The sequence below is a fragment of the Lathyrus oleraceus genome, chromosome 5 (assembly GCF_024323335.1).
Source record: "Lathyrus oleraceus cultivar Zhongwan6 chromosome 5, CAAS_Psat_ZW6_1.0, whole genome shotgun sequence".
Classification (NCBI taxonomy): Eukaryota; Viridiplantae; Streptophyta; class Magnoliopsida; order Fabales; family Fabaceae; genus Lathyrus; species Lathyrus oleraceus.
In genome coordinates, this window is record NC_066583.1 from 93006849 (window position 1) to 93026778 (window position 19930).

Consider the following 19930-nt stretch of genomic DNA (forward strand, 5'->3'; position numbering starts at 1 on the left):
TTCATCTCTATATTTAATCATCTCCACCATGAGAGGATGAAGACTCATCTTCATCATCATCTCAGATTTAAGTTGATTAAATAGGGGCAGCTGTCGCACCCTAATTTTTGACCATTCTCTCTTTTTCTCTCATCTAACTTAAGATCTATACCAATATCATATCCAGAGCCCATGTCAGACATCTGATATTCGCAATGACCCGAGAAGTCAAAGGGGACCATTTTGACTTTTCTAAGGAGTTAATTTTAAGTCTTGTTAGCATTTAACATGTGACTTAATTTAGTTAGCTTGGATAACATTTCTTTAGTTACTTTTTATAGTTTTTTAGATGTAGTTTAATAGTCCGGAGGGAAAACATTATAGAATTATAGTTAAGGAATTCTAATATCAACTATGGTTACAATTTAATTATTATTTGTTAAATCAATATTATTATATGGTTAGTTTAACGTTTACTAGATTAAAACTTATTAATATTATTATCATTTTTAGTGGCATTCTATTTTAAATGATTAGAATGACCCATTTGGTGGTAAAGAAAGGTGTAAAGACTACAAGAGTGTGTAAGATCCTGTGTTCAAGTCCCACCTTCCTATTTTTTTTACTTTCTTATACTTTTATTCACCATTTTTAATTATTATTATTATTATCAATTATCAAGTTATTATTAAATTAGATTATTATCTTTATTATTAGTTTAATTTTTAATTTGATAATTAATATGTATTTTATTTCTGCCTTAGGATAGTAATAAATTATATAGAATTAGATTATTTCTATTTTTAAATTAAGATTTAATTCAATTTAATGTTAGATATGTTATTACTAGTTTTGGAGTAGAATTAGGTTTATTATAATTAGAAATAATTTTGAAATTAAAATTGAAAATAGTTGTACAAATAATTTAAGATTTAAAATTATTTTAGAATTAGAATTTATTAGATAATATTAGATTATGTTTGTTTTATTTTAGAAAGGACAAATAAAAAAGGAGAAAGAAGCTGAGTGTATCGTGTATTCAAACCAAAATATTCTCAAATTTCATCTTCCACATCATTCAATTCTTACACAAAATTAAATTCCCATTAAGACAAATAATTTCAATTTATTTCTCATAACTTAATCCTTACAATATAAATAAAGGAATAAACTATGAGAAAAGGGGCTGGAAAAAACCACACGAATACTTATACACACTACAGTGTTCACAAACTGATATACACCTCACATAAGAATTTTGCAGAAAATCAAAACAGCAACAATAGTGACGAAAAACAAACAGACAAATTGGAACAAATGGAGTAGTTCTTGCCGGAGAATCACCGTCACGAGTAAACCTTGTAAACTGCACCAATAACAACCCCTGAAATCATCAAAACCGAACCGTATGGACCACCGTGTGCAACCCGCTACCACCGCCTAAGGACTCTACCGCTGCCGGAACCACGTTCGACAACGCCACCGGCATCCTACTTCATTTTCGGTTCGTTTTTTTTTCTTTATATATTTTGATATCTGCTCATGCTTGCTGCAAGAAAATGGTTAAAATGGGTTCCTCTCTATGTTGGTAAAAGTAATATATTGTGATTGTTGTGTGTATGTGGGTATATGCTGAGATTTGAAAAATAGAGAGACTTTATTATTTTTATTTATTTCACTCATTATTAGTAATTTGAGATATAAATGACATATGATTTTATCATCACATAAATGAGTGGTATATACCTATTAATATATGATTTTATTTAAAGTGATTTTACTGGTTCATTCGTATCATTTAGATACCCTTAATTCATTTTCTTATGCACCACTATTTTACATTTACACCCAATTAAGATTTGTTAAATTAATTCACTTAACTTCTTTTTGTTAGTTTATTTAATTTTATTAAAAACATACAAAACAAATAACAAGAAAAAAATCGTAGATCATTTATCTCATTAAAAGTAATACAATTAATTAATATTTTATAAATTAGGATTATAACTTGGATTAATTGGGATAGTTAATACATTTAAGGTTTGATTAACATGATAACTGAATAAATAAAAACAAGTAAATAATTATATAAATAATTATAATTAACATTGAATAAAATAAAAGTATAATTAAGGGTTTAAATTAGGGTTTTATGATTAAACATAATTAAATTATCAATTAATTTTAAGGAGTAATATTTCCCCTTAATATAAATAATAAAAAAGAATGAAAAATATAATTAATGGTGGAATACTAATCGAGAATTTATGGTTAATAATATTAAATTAGAGATAATTTCAGAAATGATTTCTAGGATTTTGACGGATGAAATCTAAGGGATAAAATCGGGATAAGGGATATATTAAATTGCATTTTATTTTATTTATTTTCTTTATCAAATTAAATTTTTATAATTGAATAAAAGATAAAAATAAGGGATAAAACATGGGATAAAGTCTAGGATTTTCAAGGAATAAAATAAGGGATAAAAATATAGGATAAAATATGGGATCAAAGTCTAGGATTTGCAAAGGATAAAATCAGGGATACAATCGGGATAAGAGTTATATCTAATATTCTAAAATTTATTTTTTTAAAATAAATTAAATATTATATTCGCAAATAATCAAGGGATAAAGTCAAATTCAACACATTTCAAACGATAAGTCCTCTACCCCTAGAGTATTGGGGGCATTTTTAAAAATCAATTCTTTCTCCGCCCCCGATGAGTGAAAAGTTTTAAGGGATTAAAGCAACTAACCAACCAACATTTTTAAGAAGAACTACGGTACTCTGATCCTTCGACTAATGCGAAGGTACGTAGGCATAGAGTTGTAAACTCTAGCGAGTACAGTTATAAAAAAAAACTTTTTGGGTCTCCCCATTAGTTCTAATGAAATGCTTTGGTGAATATAATAAATAATTAACCGGTAAATAATTAATAATTAATCGATAATCAAGCAAACATTCTAAGCACACACAAACCCTAGAATTAGAGGAGGATCCCATTGAGTACAATGGAGGTAATGGGTGCCTAACACCTTCCCCTTACTTAACTGACTCCCGAACCTAGTCTCTTACTCTTAACTATTAGGTTTTATCATTATTTCCCTATTCCTTAGGAACGAATAAAGGATGGTGGCGACTCTGTCATTTTTCCAGCCGCGACAACTGTCATTGGAGAAGTGGACCTTCCAGTGAAGATAGGTCTGAGTGATTTCCAAATTACTTTCAAGGTAATGAATATCCACCCGACCTATAGCTACTTGTTGGGAAGGCCATGGATTCATGAAGTTGGAGTTGTGCCGTCTACTCTACACCAGAAGCTGAAATTTGTGAAAAACGGCAAGCTTGTCATTCTTGGTGGAGAGAAGGCATTGTTGGTGAGCCATTTGTCATCTTTCATTTATGTTGATGCTAAGGAGGAAGTTGGAACACCGTTCCAAGCTTTGTCCATTACTGGTGAATTAAAGAAAGCTAGGGCACCCATGTCTTCTTTGAAGGATGCGCTAGAGGCTATTCAGGCTAGCAGTATTGATAAGTGGGGTCGTGTTGTGGAAGTCGCCGAGAACAAGAATATGGCAGGGCTAGGATTTCAACCAGGGCCATTCAACACCAAAGTCAAGGTTATGTAACCAATTTTCCATAATGGAGGGTTCATTCATGAGAATGATCAACACTCAGCTGCAATTATTAAAGATAGTGATGAAGACGAAGTTTGTGACAACTTTGTAACGCATGGCCAGACTTGTAACAAATGGGTTACTGTTGATGTTCCTACTTTCATTCACCGTTCTAAGTAATTTGTTTTTATTAATTTTAGAAAAAAATCATTCTCATATGCCTAAGGGAGAAGTGAACATTGTTGGGCATTTTCCTTATTATCATCAATGAAATACAATTTTATTCATCCACATCTATGATATTTTATTTTTACTTTTTACTTTTTTCTGAAAATGGTAATCACAAAAAACATAAAGAAATAATAATCTTTCCATCTGCATAATATTTGTTTGCACTCCACTTCTCTAAAATCAAAATATCAAATCATTATGCAGGTTGGTTCTCAAACCCATTGAATATAATGATCCTACTCCATCTTCAAACTTTGATTTCCCTGTGTTTGAAGTTGAGGAAGAGAATGATGATGAAGAAGTATCTGATGAATTATCCTGTTTTCTTGAGCACGAGGAGAAAGCCATTCAGCCATTTGAAGAGCATATTGAACTAATCAACTTGGATTCTGAGGATGATGTGAAGGAAGTCAAGATTAGGTCTCAACTGTGTCCAGAAGCTAAGAAGGGGTTGATTGATATTCTTCGAGATTATTCTGATGTGTTTGCTTGGTCCTATCAAGACATGTCTGGTTTAGATTTTGAGATTGTGGAGCATAGATTATCGTTGAAGCCGGAATGCCCGCCGGTCAAGCAGAAGTTAAGAAGAACTCATCCCGATCTAGAAGTGAAAATCAAAGAGGAAGTACGAAAGCAAATTGATACTGGTTTTCTTATTACCTCCGAGTATCCGCAGTGGGTGGCTAATATTGTGCATGTTCCTAAAAAAGATGGTAAAATTCGCATGTGTGTTGATTATAGAGATTTGAATAAATCCAGTCCGAAAGATGATTTCCCTCCGCCACACATTGATATGTTGGTAGAAAATACAACTAAATTCAAAATCTTTTCATTTATGGAAAGATTTTCCGGTTATAATTGTCGCTACCAGGATTTCATGATAACGAAACTGAGACTAAAGAGAATGCCAAAGAGAGGCAAAGTCAGAAGAGTCGCCACCGAATTTTATTTAGTTTACCTCTATCGGAGAGGAGAGGGGAAATAGTCGATAAAACCCTCGGAAGAGAGACGCGCAAGGGAAGCGCTAAAAGAGAATAAGGAATCGGTCTCGCAACCGAGATTTGGGTTCGGAAGTCAGTTACGTAAGGGGAAGGTATTAGCACCCCTTACGTCCATGGTACTCCATGGGAACCATTTGGGTTGTTTTACATACATGGGATTTATCTATTATTGTTTTAATTTCAAAAGAATGTGTGAAAAGAAGGGGGTGTTTTTGTTTATTATAGTGCTCGCCAAGGATTGTGGCCCTTGTGCCTACGTATCACTCATTCGGGGATGAGGAATCAGAGCTCCGTAGTTCGGAGTAGAAAATGTTTGTGTGTTGGTTGATTTTACCTTTGAGAAAAGGGTTTTCGGGATGATGCCCTAAGGCACAAAAAATGAGTTTGATGAGTTGTATTATTTTTACCTTAAACAAGGGTTTTATGAAAGAATGTTTGTGATTATATTGTACTAAAGTCTATGAGCGGAGGTGATTATTCTAGACAACAAGCCAAGCGTCTTGTGTCCAAAATAATCAGAGTAAGGGTAGGAATGCTCCATTCTCACTCATTCTCCACCACTTAAGGCTCATGGCGCACAATAATAATCGTAATTATTTGGTGTTTTGAATTTGATTATAAAAATGCCACTTGACGTTGAATCAAGGGTTTGGTTTATTTTATAATGAAATTTGGCTTATGCAACATGAATGCAAAGTAACCAACAAGAAATTAAAGAGTCTCATTGTAAGGTAGCCCAAGATAAAGCCTTTTGTGTGCAAAAGTGACCTAAGCTAAACAAAGGATAATGGTCTTACAAACATGTCCCCTTAAGGTGGTGCCATGATGCCATTCTTACAACATGCATGTAAGTTACGGATGAAAATCCAAGTGCTTACAAAGTATCACAAAGAGTAATGAAAAGGCCTCCAAGCAAAGGTCCTAAGATGAAATCCTCTAAGTCCAAGTTGATTAAGAGTGGAGTGAATATTTTTGGTCTTTATCATTTTATCATGTTTTTGTTATTTTTAATGTATGATGACAATAAAATAAATAACAAGTAAATAAATATGCATGATGAGTTTGTACAATGATGATGATAATGAGTACTTGAATGTAAATTACAAGATAATGACATAAAAGTAAATCACAAGATAAAGAATGATAATATCACAATGATAATGGTTAGTGAATGTAAATGACACATTAAGGGATAACTTATCATTGATGCAAAGTATTTAAGATGATTGAAAAATTAACTAACAATAGATTTGTAACAAAGAAAGTTATGCAACCCTAAGTGTGAGGTTAGTGAACAATAAAATAAATTGCAAGGAAGTAAAGTGCAATAATATAAATGTTAGAAGTTAGTAGTTAATGGTTAGTGGTTAGTAGAATAACAATAAGCAAATAGAATAACAAGTAAATGTAAAGAGTATGGTTTCATCTATGTATCAAATTACCCAAACATGGTTGAAATAGAGGCAACCTATCAATGCCTCAAAGTATCATGAAGGATCTATTGATAAATCATTAATAGGTTTGAAACATTGAAGGTTTTATCAACTCTAAACAACCATAGTCATGATTTAATAGATCTCATCAACCAATAAATATAAATGATAACAAGAAACAAAGTTTGATTGAAAATGGTGGATAAAAAGTAGTAAGAGCAAAAAATCCCCAAAAGGGTGTAAACCCAACAAAAATCACTTGTCTCAAAGTTGACTCAAAACTCTCTCAAAATACAACCCAAGAGTAAAAATCCATTTTCAAACACAAAACAAAACCAAAAATATCAAGGAGTTTGAGTCCAAAATATTACCAAGATTGTGGTGTCAAAACTAGGTTGTTGTTGTGTTTGGGTTTGAGAATGAAGCAAAAAGCTTGGAAGAGGGTGGCTATGGTTGTTGTGGTAGAAAAATGGAAGAGAAGGAATGTGTGTGTTTATATGGTGGTGGTGAATGATTATGTAAGTGAAGGTTAGAAGTTTGCTACTATTGTTGTTGTGTAGAGATTATGGATTTTTACATGGAGGTTGGGTGGTCTCAAAGGAGAGAAGAGGGTTTGGGTGAGTTAGGGTTTAGGTTGAAAAAAGGGAGCTTGAATGTGATTTGGACAGAGGTTTTGTGGCTTTTAAGCTTGAAAAATGAGTGAGGATAGTGCTCTATTTATAGGGGAAGTAAAGGGGTTGAAGTGGGTGAACCAAAGGGTCTTCTGGGTAAAAAACAGGGTCATTTCTGCTATCTGCGCAGGTGTAATCGGTTACCCTGATTAGGGTAATCGGTTACACAGTGCCAAAATGGCCAAAAATTCAGTTTTTGGTCTGGGTAACCGGTTACCCTGATTTGGGTAACCGGTTACCCAATTTTTTTTTTAAAATAATGAATGTATGCATGTGCAGTAGGGTCATGGATCAGAAGAAAATTGTATCCGGGTAGGGTGAATTTTGGGGTATGACAATAATCAAATCAAGATGACACATGAAGATATGGAGAAGACCATATTCATTACACCTTGGGGAACATTCTATTATAGAATGATGCTTTTCGGTTTAAAGAATGCTAGTGTAATGTACCAGAGAGACATGGCCACTCTTTTTCATGATATGATGCATAAAGAGATTGAAGTTTATATTGATGATATGATTGCTAAATCTAGTGATGAAGAAGAACATGTTGAGCATTTGTTGAAGTTATTCCAGCGTTTGAGGAAGTATAAACTCCGCTTGAATCCCAATAAGTGTACGTTTGATGTTCGTTCGGATAAGTTATTGGGCTTCATTGTCAACGAGAAGGGTATTGAAGTTGATCTTGCCAAGGTCAAAGCAATACAAGATGTGCCTGCGCCTAAAATTGAGAAGTAAGTCAGGGGTTTTCTTGGCCGCTTGAACTATATCTCAAGATTTATATCGCATATGACTGCCACATGTGCGCCTATTTTCAAGCTTCTTCAGAAAGATCAGTCTTGTGATTGGACCGAGGATTCCCAAAAAGCTTTTGACAGTATCAAACAATATCTGCTTGAGCCTCTGATTTTGTCTCTGCCTGTCAAAGGAAGACCTTTGATCATGTATCTGACTGTGCTTGAAGATAGTATGGGCTGTGTTCTTGGTCAGCAAGATGAATCTGGGAAGAAAGAAAATGCAATTTACTACCTCAGTAAGAAGTTCACCGATTGTGAGACTCGGTATTCTATGCTTGAGAAAACATGTTGCACATTGGCTTGGGTTGCTAAGCGTCAGCGCCAGTATATGTTGAATCATACTACTTGTTTGATATCCAAAATGAATCCAATCAAGTACATTTTTGAGAAGTCTGCTTTAACTGGGAGGATTTCCCGTTGGCAGATGTTGTTATCTGAGTATGATATTGAATACCGATCTCAGAAAGCTATTAAAGGTAGTATCCTGGCTGACCATTTAGCTCACCAACCTATTAAAGATTATCAGCCAGTGCAATATGATTTTCCTGACGAAGAGATTTTGTACTTGAAGATGAAAGACTATGATGAACCATTGCTTGGAGAAGGGCCAGAACCTGGTTTCTATTGGGGCATGGTATTTGATGAAGCTGTTAATTCGTATGTCAATGGCATTGGGGCAATGATTATTACTCCTCACGACACTCGTTTTCTGTTTATAGCTAGATTGACCTTCAAATGTACAACCAATATGGCTGAGTATGAAGCTTACATTATGGGGCTTGAAGAGGCCATTGATCTCATAATCAAATATCTTGACGTCTATGGAGATTTATCTTTGATTGTGAATCAGATCAAAGGTGAATGATAGACGAATCAACCCGGTTTTATACCATACATAGATTATGCGAGGAGGATTTCAACTTTATTTGCAAAGGTTGAGTTCCAACATATCCCTCGAGATGAAAATCGGATGACAGATGCTCTTACAATATTGTCTTCCATGATTGTGGTGAATTTTTGGAATGAAGTTCCTAATTTAACTGCGATGCGTCTTGATTGGCCAACTCATGTATTTGCTGTTGAAGAAGTCAAAGATGAAAAACCTTGGTATTTTGATATCAAATATTTCCTCCAAAGTCAGATTTGCCCGTCTGGGGCATCTTTGAAAGATAAGAAGACTTTGAGAAGATTAGCTGGAAACTTCTACCTGAATGGTGATGTGCTTTACAAGAGAAACTTCAATATGGTTTTGCTCAGATGCATGGATAGACACGAAGAAAACCTATTGATGACTGAAGTCCGTGAAGGTTCCTTTGATACTCATTCCAACGGACATGCTATGGCAAAGAAAATATTAAGAGCAGGTTATTATTGGCTGACAATAGAATCTGATTGTTGCAAGTTTGTGAAGAAATGCCACAAGTGTCAAATTTATGCGAATAAGATTCATGTTCCTCAGACAATGTTGAATGTCATTTCTTCTCCATGTCCCTTCTCCATGTGGGGAATTGATATGATTGAGCCCAAAGCTTCGAACGAACATCGTTTCATTCTGATGGCTATTGACTACTTCACAAAGTGGGTTGAAGCGACATCATATGCAAATGTGACCAAGCAAGTTGTTGTAAGGTTTATCAAGAATCAAATTATATGTTGTTATGGTGTCCCAAATAAGATCATTACTGATAATTGATCTAACTTGAACAATAATATGGTGGAAGCTCTTTGCAAAGACTTCAAGATTGCACATCATAATTCTTCTCCCTACAAACCTAAAATGAATGGGGTTGTTGAAGCTACAAATAAGAACATCAAGAAGATTATTCAGAAGATGGTTGTGACATCCAAGGATTGTCATGAGATGCTCCCGTTTGCTTTGCATGGGTACCGTACATCCGTCCTCACTTCAACAGGGGCGGCCCCTTTCTCTCTTGTTTATGGCACGGAAGCTGTGCTCCCCGTGGAAGTTGAGATTCCATCATTGCATGTCTTGATGGTAGCCAAGTTGACAAGAGCTGAATGGTGTCAGACCAGATTTGACTAGTTGAATTTGATTGAAGAAAAGAGATTGACTGCCACGTGTCATAATTAGCTATATCAGTATAGAATGAAGAAAGCATTTGATAAAAAGGTCAAGCCTTGTGTGTTCATAGAAGTTGACCTCGTGCTCAATAAGATCCTATCTTTCAAATCTGATGCTAGGAGCAAATGGAATCCTAATTATGAATGCCCATATGTTGTAAAGAGACCCTTCTCAGGTGGTGCATTGATTCTTACAACTATGGATGGTGAAGAGTTCATACATCCTGTGAATATCGATGCAGTCAAGAAATACTTCGCCTAAAAAAAGAAGAGAAAAGAACATCTCGTTAAGTTGAAAACCCGAAAGGGTGGCTGAGGCAAAAATGAGCATCTCGGTGGTTTAAAAACCCGAAAGGGCGATCCAGGCAAAAGTTAGAGACATAAAACAAAAAATTTATCCCGGTAGATTGAGTACCCCACCTTGGGGAAATCTAGGCAAAAATTAGGGATTATGGCAAGTAATTGCATCCGATTGTTCCTGATCTTCGAAGTAGTTTTGAACAGTCATTTGGTTCTAATTAATGATTCTCAACCGAAGACAAGCACAATGGATTTTAAAGATGGGTAGGGGGAGTAGTGATCATTGTGTTCAATGTAGCCCTTTTCGATGTAAATTACCATTTCTCAAACTTTGTAAAGATCCATGGAGTCTCGCCATTTGCAGACTACCATTCTATTAAATAAAGTTGAGCTTTTATCCAATTATTTATATTCTTATTTGTTTTTGTTTTAAAATTGAACTTTTATGATGATAATTTTGAAATAAATCAATGAATAATTATTTTTCTTAAAATAATAAAAACATTCACATTAAGAATAATCGATTTCAGATAGGAATGTCAATAGCAATCTAAGAACTGGCAAGTCTTGAAGTGTGAAGCAGTTGGTTTGGTAACTTTTTCCTCCCCAACAGTTTGTCATTCGTTCCCAGCATGTCCAATAAGTTGCTCTATATGCAACCTATTATCCCCGGTTGAGCTGATGATTGGTCCCCTTTGCAATTTATCTTCCCCAGCTGAGGTGTTCATGTTTTGCATCCCCTAGTTTGTGACTTGACGATTGGACCCTGGATATCTCGGAACCTTTATTTGGTCTCCAGACCCCCATTCACATTTGTTTGTGTTGCATAATCGCGATAGTTTCTCCCCTATGTGAGTCAGATCCGGTTATCTTTGCCTTGGAATTGGTTTATTTCGCAATTTCCAAGATTTTTTTATGATTACTGAGGAATTTGATGGTCTTTGGTTTGTTCCAATAAGTCACAACATCCCCGACAACTTTCTCGATTCCTTATTTAGAGATTTATCTCTTTAATCCCCGGAGGAGTTTCGTTTTCTGATGGAAGTTCCCTCACTCCTGGTAGTGTGTGGTTCTAAACAGTATTGATTTTTGTCCCCTGCAAGGTTGTCCCACATTTGGCATGGTGTTGACTTAAAATTCCCCGTAACATTGAGTTGTTTAGATCCTCATCAGATTTTTCTCTACCCTCAACATGTTTTGGTTGATTATCCTTCAGCAATGCTCTCTTCCCCCGCGGAGTTTGCCATGATTGATTGAAAGCATGTTTTTCATGTCTTCCCCAGCCAGAGTTGATTTATTCGGAACTAGATGATTTATTTTCATCCCTAGCAGATTCTCCAGTTGGTGTTTCCATCTTGTTGAGATTAGTCGAGTGTTTTATAGTGATAATTCAAATCTTCGTTATTTGTATCCTTTGTCTTGTTTGGACGGTATGATCATAATCACAAACATACATATTCATGTATATAACACAACATCAGATATTTCATTATGAATTTTATCACATTGATTTTTCTTCTGATCCTCTGCTTTGATGATATTATTTCCCCATGCAGATTTGGTGTGTTTGTCCTCCTTCAATTGTAGAGTGTCAGCCCCTTAAGCAGAAAGAGTTTATCCTTTCTCATTCTCCACTAAGTTATTTCCTCTTGGATGATTATTATTTTAGTTTCCTCCCCAGTTTATTATCTGGACGGAACCACTCCCCTTGAGTTATATCCTCATTGGGTTGAGTCTTTGATTGACCGTTTCTTTCTAGTTCTTACCTACATAGATATTTTGGTCTCCAAGAGTCTATTACCCAGTAGCTGGTAATATTCTTCTTGATGTTGAGTACATTACCTTTACCCAATACCTGGTAAAAAGTAATCTACTTCCTTTGCTTCCCCAGCGGATTCATTTTCACGTTTCCCCGACAAGTTTATCCTTGATATATTCATCCTAATCGGTGACATATATTCTTCCTTTGTGGTTTTATACCCAATAAAAAGGTAGTTGTAATCCTTACTTTTATTCCCTAGAGCGTCTATCCTTGATATGTTCACTTTAACCTGTGATGGATTTTCTCCTCTTTTCGGTCTCCTACTCAGTAAATGGTAGATATCAATCCTATTTTTCCCCTAAGAGTTTATCCTTATATGTTCACTTTAATCGGTGACGAATATTCTCTATTTTTGGTCTTCTGCCCAGTAACCGGTAGTTGTAATTCCTACTTTCCCCTGCTGAGTCTATCCTTGATATGTTCATCCTAACCGATGAGAGATATTCTCTATTTTTAGTATTCTACCCAGTAACCGGTAGTTGTAATTCCTATTTCTCCCCGGCAGTTTATCCTTGATATGCTTACCCTAATCGGTTACAGATATTCCTCCTTTGAGTTTATCCTTGATATGTTCACTTTAACCATTGATAGATACTCTCTCTTTGGTCTTCTGCCCAGTAACAGGTAATTGTAAATCCTATTTGATCTTTTCTCCCCAATGGGTCATTCTTACCCAGTAACCGGTAATGAATACGCCTCTTTTTCCTCAACGAGTCATCCTTGATATGTTTACCTTAATCGGTAACAGATGTTCCTCTGTTCGAGTGTATTATCTTCCGACCCAGTAATCGGTAATAGATAATATATCTCTTTTACTCCTGTGTTGAAGTTTTTCTCTTCCCTAGTTGAGTTTTAGTTCACATTTCTTTATGAAATCAAGTTTCCTTCGGTTTGAGTATTTCATCTTTGTTCTGATCTATTCTCACCCCCTGCATATTTTCCTGGCTCCCCAACCGAGTCTTTCCATTGATTTATTTTCATGGAAATCCCCTCGCGTCTCTGTTAGATGCCCAAAAGTGCTTATTTGAGCTATCAAATGTGGGCATCTTTCACTCCTTTTTATCGTTAAAGTGTTCGAAACCGCCATTGCCTTTGATGATTTGCAATACAATGTTAAATGATCTCGGTACCCTTAATTTGTGTGTTATTATGCAGAAATTAGGCATGAAAGAATAGAAAACAAAGGCACATGAATGATGTCAAAGGGACCAAGAAAGGAAGCATTCATCAGCATGCTCGCTAGGCGAGTGCTGTAGCGAAGTGCTCGCTAGAAGAGCACCCAGCGAGCTTCCAGCGAACATCCCCAGAATTTTACAGTAGCAAAGTCAGCAAACTCGCTAGGCGAGCACCCAGCGAAGGAGGTAGCGAACGCTCCCAGACTTGGTCAAAAGCACAACTAGCACTTACTCCCTAGGCGAGCCACTAGCGAGCTCCCAGCGAGCATTTCCAGTAGCAAAACCTCCTAAACTCGCTAGAGCGAAGGTGGAAGCGTGGGCTTCGCCTAGCGAAGGTTTCTTCGCCTAGCGAACATGAAATCTGGACTTAGATATTTTCTTGGCGCAGGTGCCTCAGGTAGCCTATTTTGGGGCTCGCTAGGCGAACCATTCTGCTCGCCTAGCGAGCATGACAACTCAGACAACAGTACTATAAGTAGCAGGGGCTACTTTTTGGAAGACTTACTTAGCATTTTTAGATATTTTTTGCATTTTCTTGGGATCACTTTTTGTAACCTAGAAACCCATTTTTCATATTTTCTTCATCTCTTAATAATATTCTACAAAAAGAAGGTGGATTCCCATCCAATCTCGATTCTTCGACTTGGATGTTGATCAACCTTCAACCAAAACTTGTTGTACAAGCTACCATGAAAATGAGTAGCTAAGTCCTTCATTTTGTCAAGGTTAGATGTAGATGATCATAAGCTTTGTGTGTATATGAGATGATCTTCATTTGTAAACTCTTTAATGATGAATATATGGTGAAAACTTTGTTTTATTGATAACTCTTTGTGTTGGTTTATGATCGAGAGATATTTACCAACTCTTTACCTAGGTTTTCATCCAATCTTGTTTGTTAGCTAGAGATAGTAATGAATGATTTTGTTCACCATAAAGTTGAACCAAAAAGTTGTCATTTTGATAGATTGTGTGAGAGATCAACGATGGATCAAAATGGGAAAACCCACAATGTGTGTTTGAGATAAACACATTGGGAGGACTTCGTGAAATAGTTTATCATCTAAAGGAGTTTATAAGTTTTGTTGATAGAACATATGCATGCAAAGTGATCGTCGAACCCTAACTTTGACAATCTTTATCAAATAGAAAAACCAAAACTTTTACCGCATTTTCTTACACTTTTATGCAAGCTACCGTGACTAAAACCAAAACCCCCTTGTTACTACGAGTTAAGAATTAAAACAACTGTCGAACGGCGGCGATATCTCACAATCCCTGTGGAGACGATAACAAAAACCCGACACTCTAACCCTACACCAACAAAATGGCGCCGTTGCCGGAGATTGTGAATTGATATTGCGAACATCGCAATAGTTGCTTAATTTTTAACTTTTGAATTTTTGACTTGTGCTTGTAATTTGTTTGGTTTAGTGTGCAACTTTCGTTTTATGCGAGGGCAGGTTCCTGAGGACGAACTTCTTTTTGATCCCGAGATCGAAAGAACCGCAAGGAAACTGAATAGCAGAACGGGACGAAGGAGGCAACAAGCTAAACAACGACAAGAACAAGGAGAAAGTTCTTCTACAACACATCCACCACCTTTCACACCTATCATGGATCAACCATCACAACCACCGCCCATTTACACACCATGTGTCAACAGTCCAAGGAATACTGCTCAGTTTGCCAACCACACAGGAAGGCAAGCCGAGATGAAGACGGGAACTCTTAATTTTCTATATGGAAGTCCATTCACCGGAATGGACCATGAAGACCCCTTTGCTTTTCTCACTAAATTTTACGAGATAGCAATGGCGGCCGGAGTTGATCAAGCTCAAGAGCTACCGTTGTTCAAAAGACTTTTTCCTCATGCTTTGATCGGCAAAGCTAAAGATTGGTACTTGGATCAAACACCTGCAGTCATGACGGATTGGAACGTGTTGGAAGAAAAGTTCATTGAAAGATTTTTCTCCCACAACCGTTTCATGGAATCCAAAACAGCTATCTATGTGTTTTCGCAAGGAACCAACGAATCATTGAATGAGGCATGGGAGAGATTTAAATCCATGCTTCGAAAGTGCAAAGGGCACGGTTTTGACGAATTGACGCAAATCCACATTTTCAAGAATGGCCTTCAACCAAATTGCAAGACTTTGTTGGATGCTACCTCGGGTGGTTCTTTGTTGTCTTAAAACGCCGAAGAAGCTACTGATATCATTAACAGAATGGCTCTAAATGACCTCCAAAGTCAAAGTAGAGGCAACTCTTTGAAGAAACCGGGAGTGCTTGAGCTTGGAACGAACGATGCTATTCTTGCCCAAAACAAACTCATTTCACAACAAGTTGAACTCTTAACTCAACAAATAAAAGAGTTGAGAGAACCTTCAAAAGCTAAACAAATAGCTTGTTGTGAGATTTGCAAAGGTGAGCATGACACCGGATTTTGTCCACCTCCCGGGTTCGAAGAAGTGAATTACATGGCGAACCAACGAGACTACCAACCGAGGCAACAACAACAACAACAACCGTATCAACCACATCCTCAAAATCAACAACAACACTTTCAAGGGAATCAAGGGTTCCAACCAAGGGGTAACTACTACCATAACCAAGGTTATGGGGGTGGTTCTTCTAGCCGTCAAAACCCTCCCCAAAATCCTTACCAACCTCAACAACCGCCGGTCGTGACTTCAAAGTTGGAAGAGACATTGACACAATTTATGCAAATGTCGATGGCTAATCAAAAGAGCAACGATGCGGCAATCAAAAATCTCGAGACTCAAGTCGGACAACTTGCTAAACAACTAGCGGAACAACAACCCGGTCCATCTTTTTCGGCGAACACGCAAACGAATCCAAAAGAGTATTGTAAAGCGATAACGACGAGAAGTGGAAGGGAGTTGATTAGTCAGAGTGAAAAAAGAGATGATAGTGAAATAAGAGAGGAAGAGAAAAATGATGAGGAGGAAATAATAGAGGATAGTGTTGATGGTGAAGTTAGGGAGTGGAGTGAGGAAGAAGTTGAAAAGAATGAAAAGAATGGTGAAGAAGAAAATAAAGAAAGTGTGGAAGTAGAAAAAAATAAGAGTGATGAAGTGATGGTGGAGGGAGTGAAAAAGAAAAGAGTGAGGAGTTCTAGAGTTGCTAAAGGAAAGGAGGTAGTGAGCGCTACTCCAATCCAAAACCTTCTGTATCCACATGCTCCATCTAAGAGGGAGAATGAACGACATTATGCCCGATTCATGGATATATTCAAACAATTGAAAGTGAACATTCCGTTTGCCGAAGCATTGGAGCAAATGCCTAAGTATGCAAAATTCATGAAAGACATACTTACTAAAAAGCGGAGGTACACGGAACCAGAGACAGTCTTGCTTGATGCACGATGTAGTGCAATCGTTCAAAAAACTCTCCCAAGGAAGGAATCCGATCCGGGACGAGTCGCTTTACCGGTAACCATCGGAGACACCTACACGGGTAATGGCTTGATTGACTTGGGATATAGCATCAATTTAATTCCCCTATCCATTGTTAAAAGATTGGGAAACATTGAGATCAAATCTACAAAGGTGACTTTACAACTAGCTGATAAGTCTACCACTTCACCATATGGAGTGGCTCAAGACATGTTAGTGAAAGTTGACAAATTCTTCTTCCCGGTTGATTTCATTGTTATTGATATGGAAGAGGACGATGATGCTCTGCTTATTCTTGGCCGACCATTCATGAAAACCGCACGCATGATGATTGACGTTGACAACGGTTTGATGAAAGTAAGGGTCCGAAATGAAGAGGTAGCCTTCCATCTTTTTGAAGCCAAAAAGCATCCTAATGAGAAGCATGATTCTTTCCGAATCGATGCCACCAAGGAGAAACTTGTGGAGGTCGCAAACCAGGTTCATGTTTCTAATCCTTCCGAAAGATCTCGTATCGGAGTCTACAAAGTTTCGACCAAAAATAAAGGAAAAGAGATGGAAGCATTATTGCATGAATTAGAGGCTTGTGGAAAACTTGTTTATCATGAAGAGACAAGCGAAGGCTTGGATATGACAAAGAAAGTGGAGGAGCCAAAACTAGAACCACATTTGAAGTATGTGTTCCTTGGAGATAACTATACTAAACCGGTAATCATTAGCAACACTTTACCCACAAAAGAGGAGAATCAATTGATGCGAGTGCTGAAAAAGAAGGACGTTGTCAAACTAGTAGAGGTCGGGATGAATTGTTCTATCTCCGATGGTGAATGGGTGAGCATTGTGCAAATAGTCCCGAAAAAGGGTGGTATCAGATTTTATCGAAGGTTCATCAAGAACCTCTTGAAGACAACAAAGCCCTTGAGGAAGTTGCTCAACAAAGTGGATCGCGGAAGCTGCTCAATTTCCTTGGATGCTCCTCTGTGAGCATCGAACCGTCGAGCTTATCCGACGTTAAACAAGCGCTTGTTGGGAGGCACCCCAACATTGTAAGTATTTAAAAGCTTTCTGTTGTGTGGCATTGGTGTTCAATTTGAAGAACCTTGCTGAATTATGCTTTGCATGCTGTTTTAAAAGAAGCAAAATACTGTCATGCTCGCTAGCTGCTCGCTAGGCGAAGGCAATAGCGAGCTGATTCGCTAGCTGCTCGCTAGGCGAAGCAGTAGCGAGCGCTGCGTGGCAGAAAACCATTTAATTCTCAGTAGGCCACTCAATTGGGCCCAAAAACCATTTTTAAGTGTTGTAGTCAGAACCTCACACACTCACAATCACGCTCTCACTTTCCATCTAACAACTCTTGGTGTTCCCAACTGTTACATTGCAAACCCTAACATTGCTTTGCAAACCCAGCCGTGCATTTCAATTTCAATCGATCTCTCAAATCAGGTTTGCCCTTTCTCCATTACTTTATGCTGTCATGTTGAAATTTCTGAAGTATGAGACATTTAGGATGAATTTGGGAGAGTGGGTATCATTAGGTTTTGTATGTGGGTCTAGATTTGCATGTATCTTAGAACTATGCCTTGCATGATATATCACTTAGTTTCTGAAATGGATACCATGAGACTTAGGGTTTTCTGGAATTTGGTTGTTAAACAATGCAGAACCCAGAACTTGTAACATTCGCTAGCACCTCGCTAGGCGAATCAGTGGCGAGCATTCGCTGCCACTTCGCTAGGCGAACCTGTAGCGAAGCTTCGCTAGGTCCTCGCTAGGCGAAGCAGCAACGACCATGACAGTTGTTGGATTTTCTGTTTTGCTTTCTAATATGTTCTGTGGTTTTATGTATTTCTTTTCTATAATTTTGCAGATGGCATCCAGGTCGAGCGCTTCTAAAAAGAGAAAGGTCGGGAGCACTTCCTGTACCGTGCCCATACAGTTCGACACCGACAAATTCGTAGGTGCAAAGCAAGCCGCTCGCTATGTGGCTTTGGAAAAGAGAAAAATTTTGCCAGAGAAAAGGTTTATAATCAACCCCGAAGGCGAATACTGTACATTTGCTGGGTTGATTCATAGCAAGAAGTGGGACCGGTTGATTGCTCCGCTTGAGCACTATGACATCGAAATAGTGCGTGAGTTCTACACGAACACACTACCTAACGACGACGAGCCATTCACATGGACGACTAGAGTGTCCGGCCGTCCGGTTGCTTTCGATCGGGATGCAATTAACCGTGTACTGGGTGAACCGCTCCATCCGGGGGCAAATGAGAGGGACACATACCATAGGGATTTGAGGCTCCACCGGGATACCGATTCTATTTCTGCTGCCCTATTATTTGAGGGGAAATCAGTTGAGTTGAACCCGTCTGGGGTTCCGATGAGATACCATAGGGAGGACATGATTCCCATGGCTCAGCTGATCCTAATGCTGGTTCTGACCAATATAAAACCCAAGTCTCACACTTCAACCGTGCCGATCCTAGTGGCACACTTGGTTCACTGCATTCTCACGAATATTCAGATTGATGTGGCGAGGATAATTGCTTTAGAGTTGAAGTCCGTGATTGAGAGCGGGCTAAAGTCGGGGGCACGAGTTAACTGTCCCCTTGCTTTCCCGTGTCTCATCATGGCTTTGTGCCAACATTCGAGGGTGAAGCTACCCTCCCGGAGTCAAGTGAGGATCCCGCCAGCTATCAACGACAGATATGTGGCCAAGTACTGCAAACCGAAGAACTTCAGGAGTAGTTCAACTGCTGATGTACCGGGGCTTCTGATGGTCCTGGTACTTTTGCTCAGGGATCCGATCCTTTCCAGCAGGCTGTCTGCAACTATAATTGGGATTGGATGGCGGCAACTCAGCGCGCCATGCTTGATATTCACGATTCTATGCAGTTGTTACAGTTGCAGGTGCGTGACCCCTGCGGTGAGCATTCAATGATGACATGTGAGCAGTTTCTGCAGCACGCTAGCTGTCCTGTGGACAGGCCTGTGTTCGGAGAGGGGGCGGGTGGCGGTGCTTCTGGTGCTGATACTTCTGGTGGTGCTGAGGATGGTGATGACGATGATAGTGATGATGCTACCGGTTCTGAAGCCGGTAGTGATGAGGGTTCTGAGTCCTTTGAGGGCTAAGTTTGTTTTATTTTATTGTATTTTCAGAATTGTTGTATTTTGGTTTTGGTTATGTACTTTTGGGGTGTTTTGTCCCCCACGCACATTTTAAAATTTTTAAGTAATAGTTATTGTTTATGTTTTTAATTTGTGTGTTTGGTTTAAATTTCTTTTGTTTAATAAATTTTTGGTTGTTGAGTGTCAAACCTTCTAGATTGGTTGCTCCTCAAAGAAGTATCCAATGAAGGTGCATCCGAGTTTGGATGGCAATGATAAAAATAAACAA

The 19930-nt window shown here is 37.8% G+C and overlaps 1 protein-coding gene across 1 annotated transcript; it reads left to right on the forward strand.

Annotated features, from left to right (window-relative positions):
- Positions 1 to 1069: 1069 nt before the first annotated feature.
- On the forward strand, positions 1070 to 19635 carry LOC127084430 (uncharacterized). The gene is made up of 2 exons (XM_051024876.1): positions 1070 to 1483; positions 18404 to 19635. The coding sequence occupies exon 2, from the start codon at positions 18404 to 18406 to the stop codon at positions 19472 to 19474; it is 1071 nt and encodes a 356-aa protein (XP_050880833.1). The 5' UTR covers positions 1070 to 1483; the 3' UTR covers positions 19475 to 19635.
- Positions 19636 to 19930: the final 295 nt, after the last annotated feature.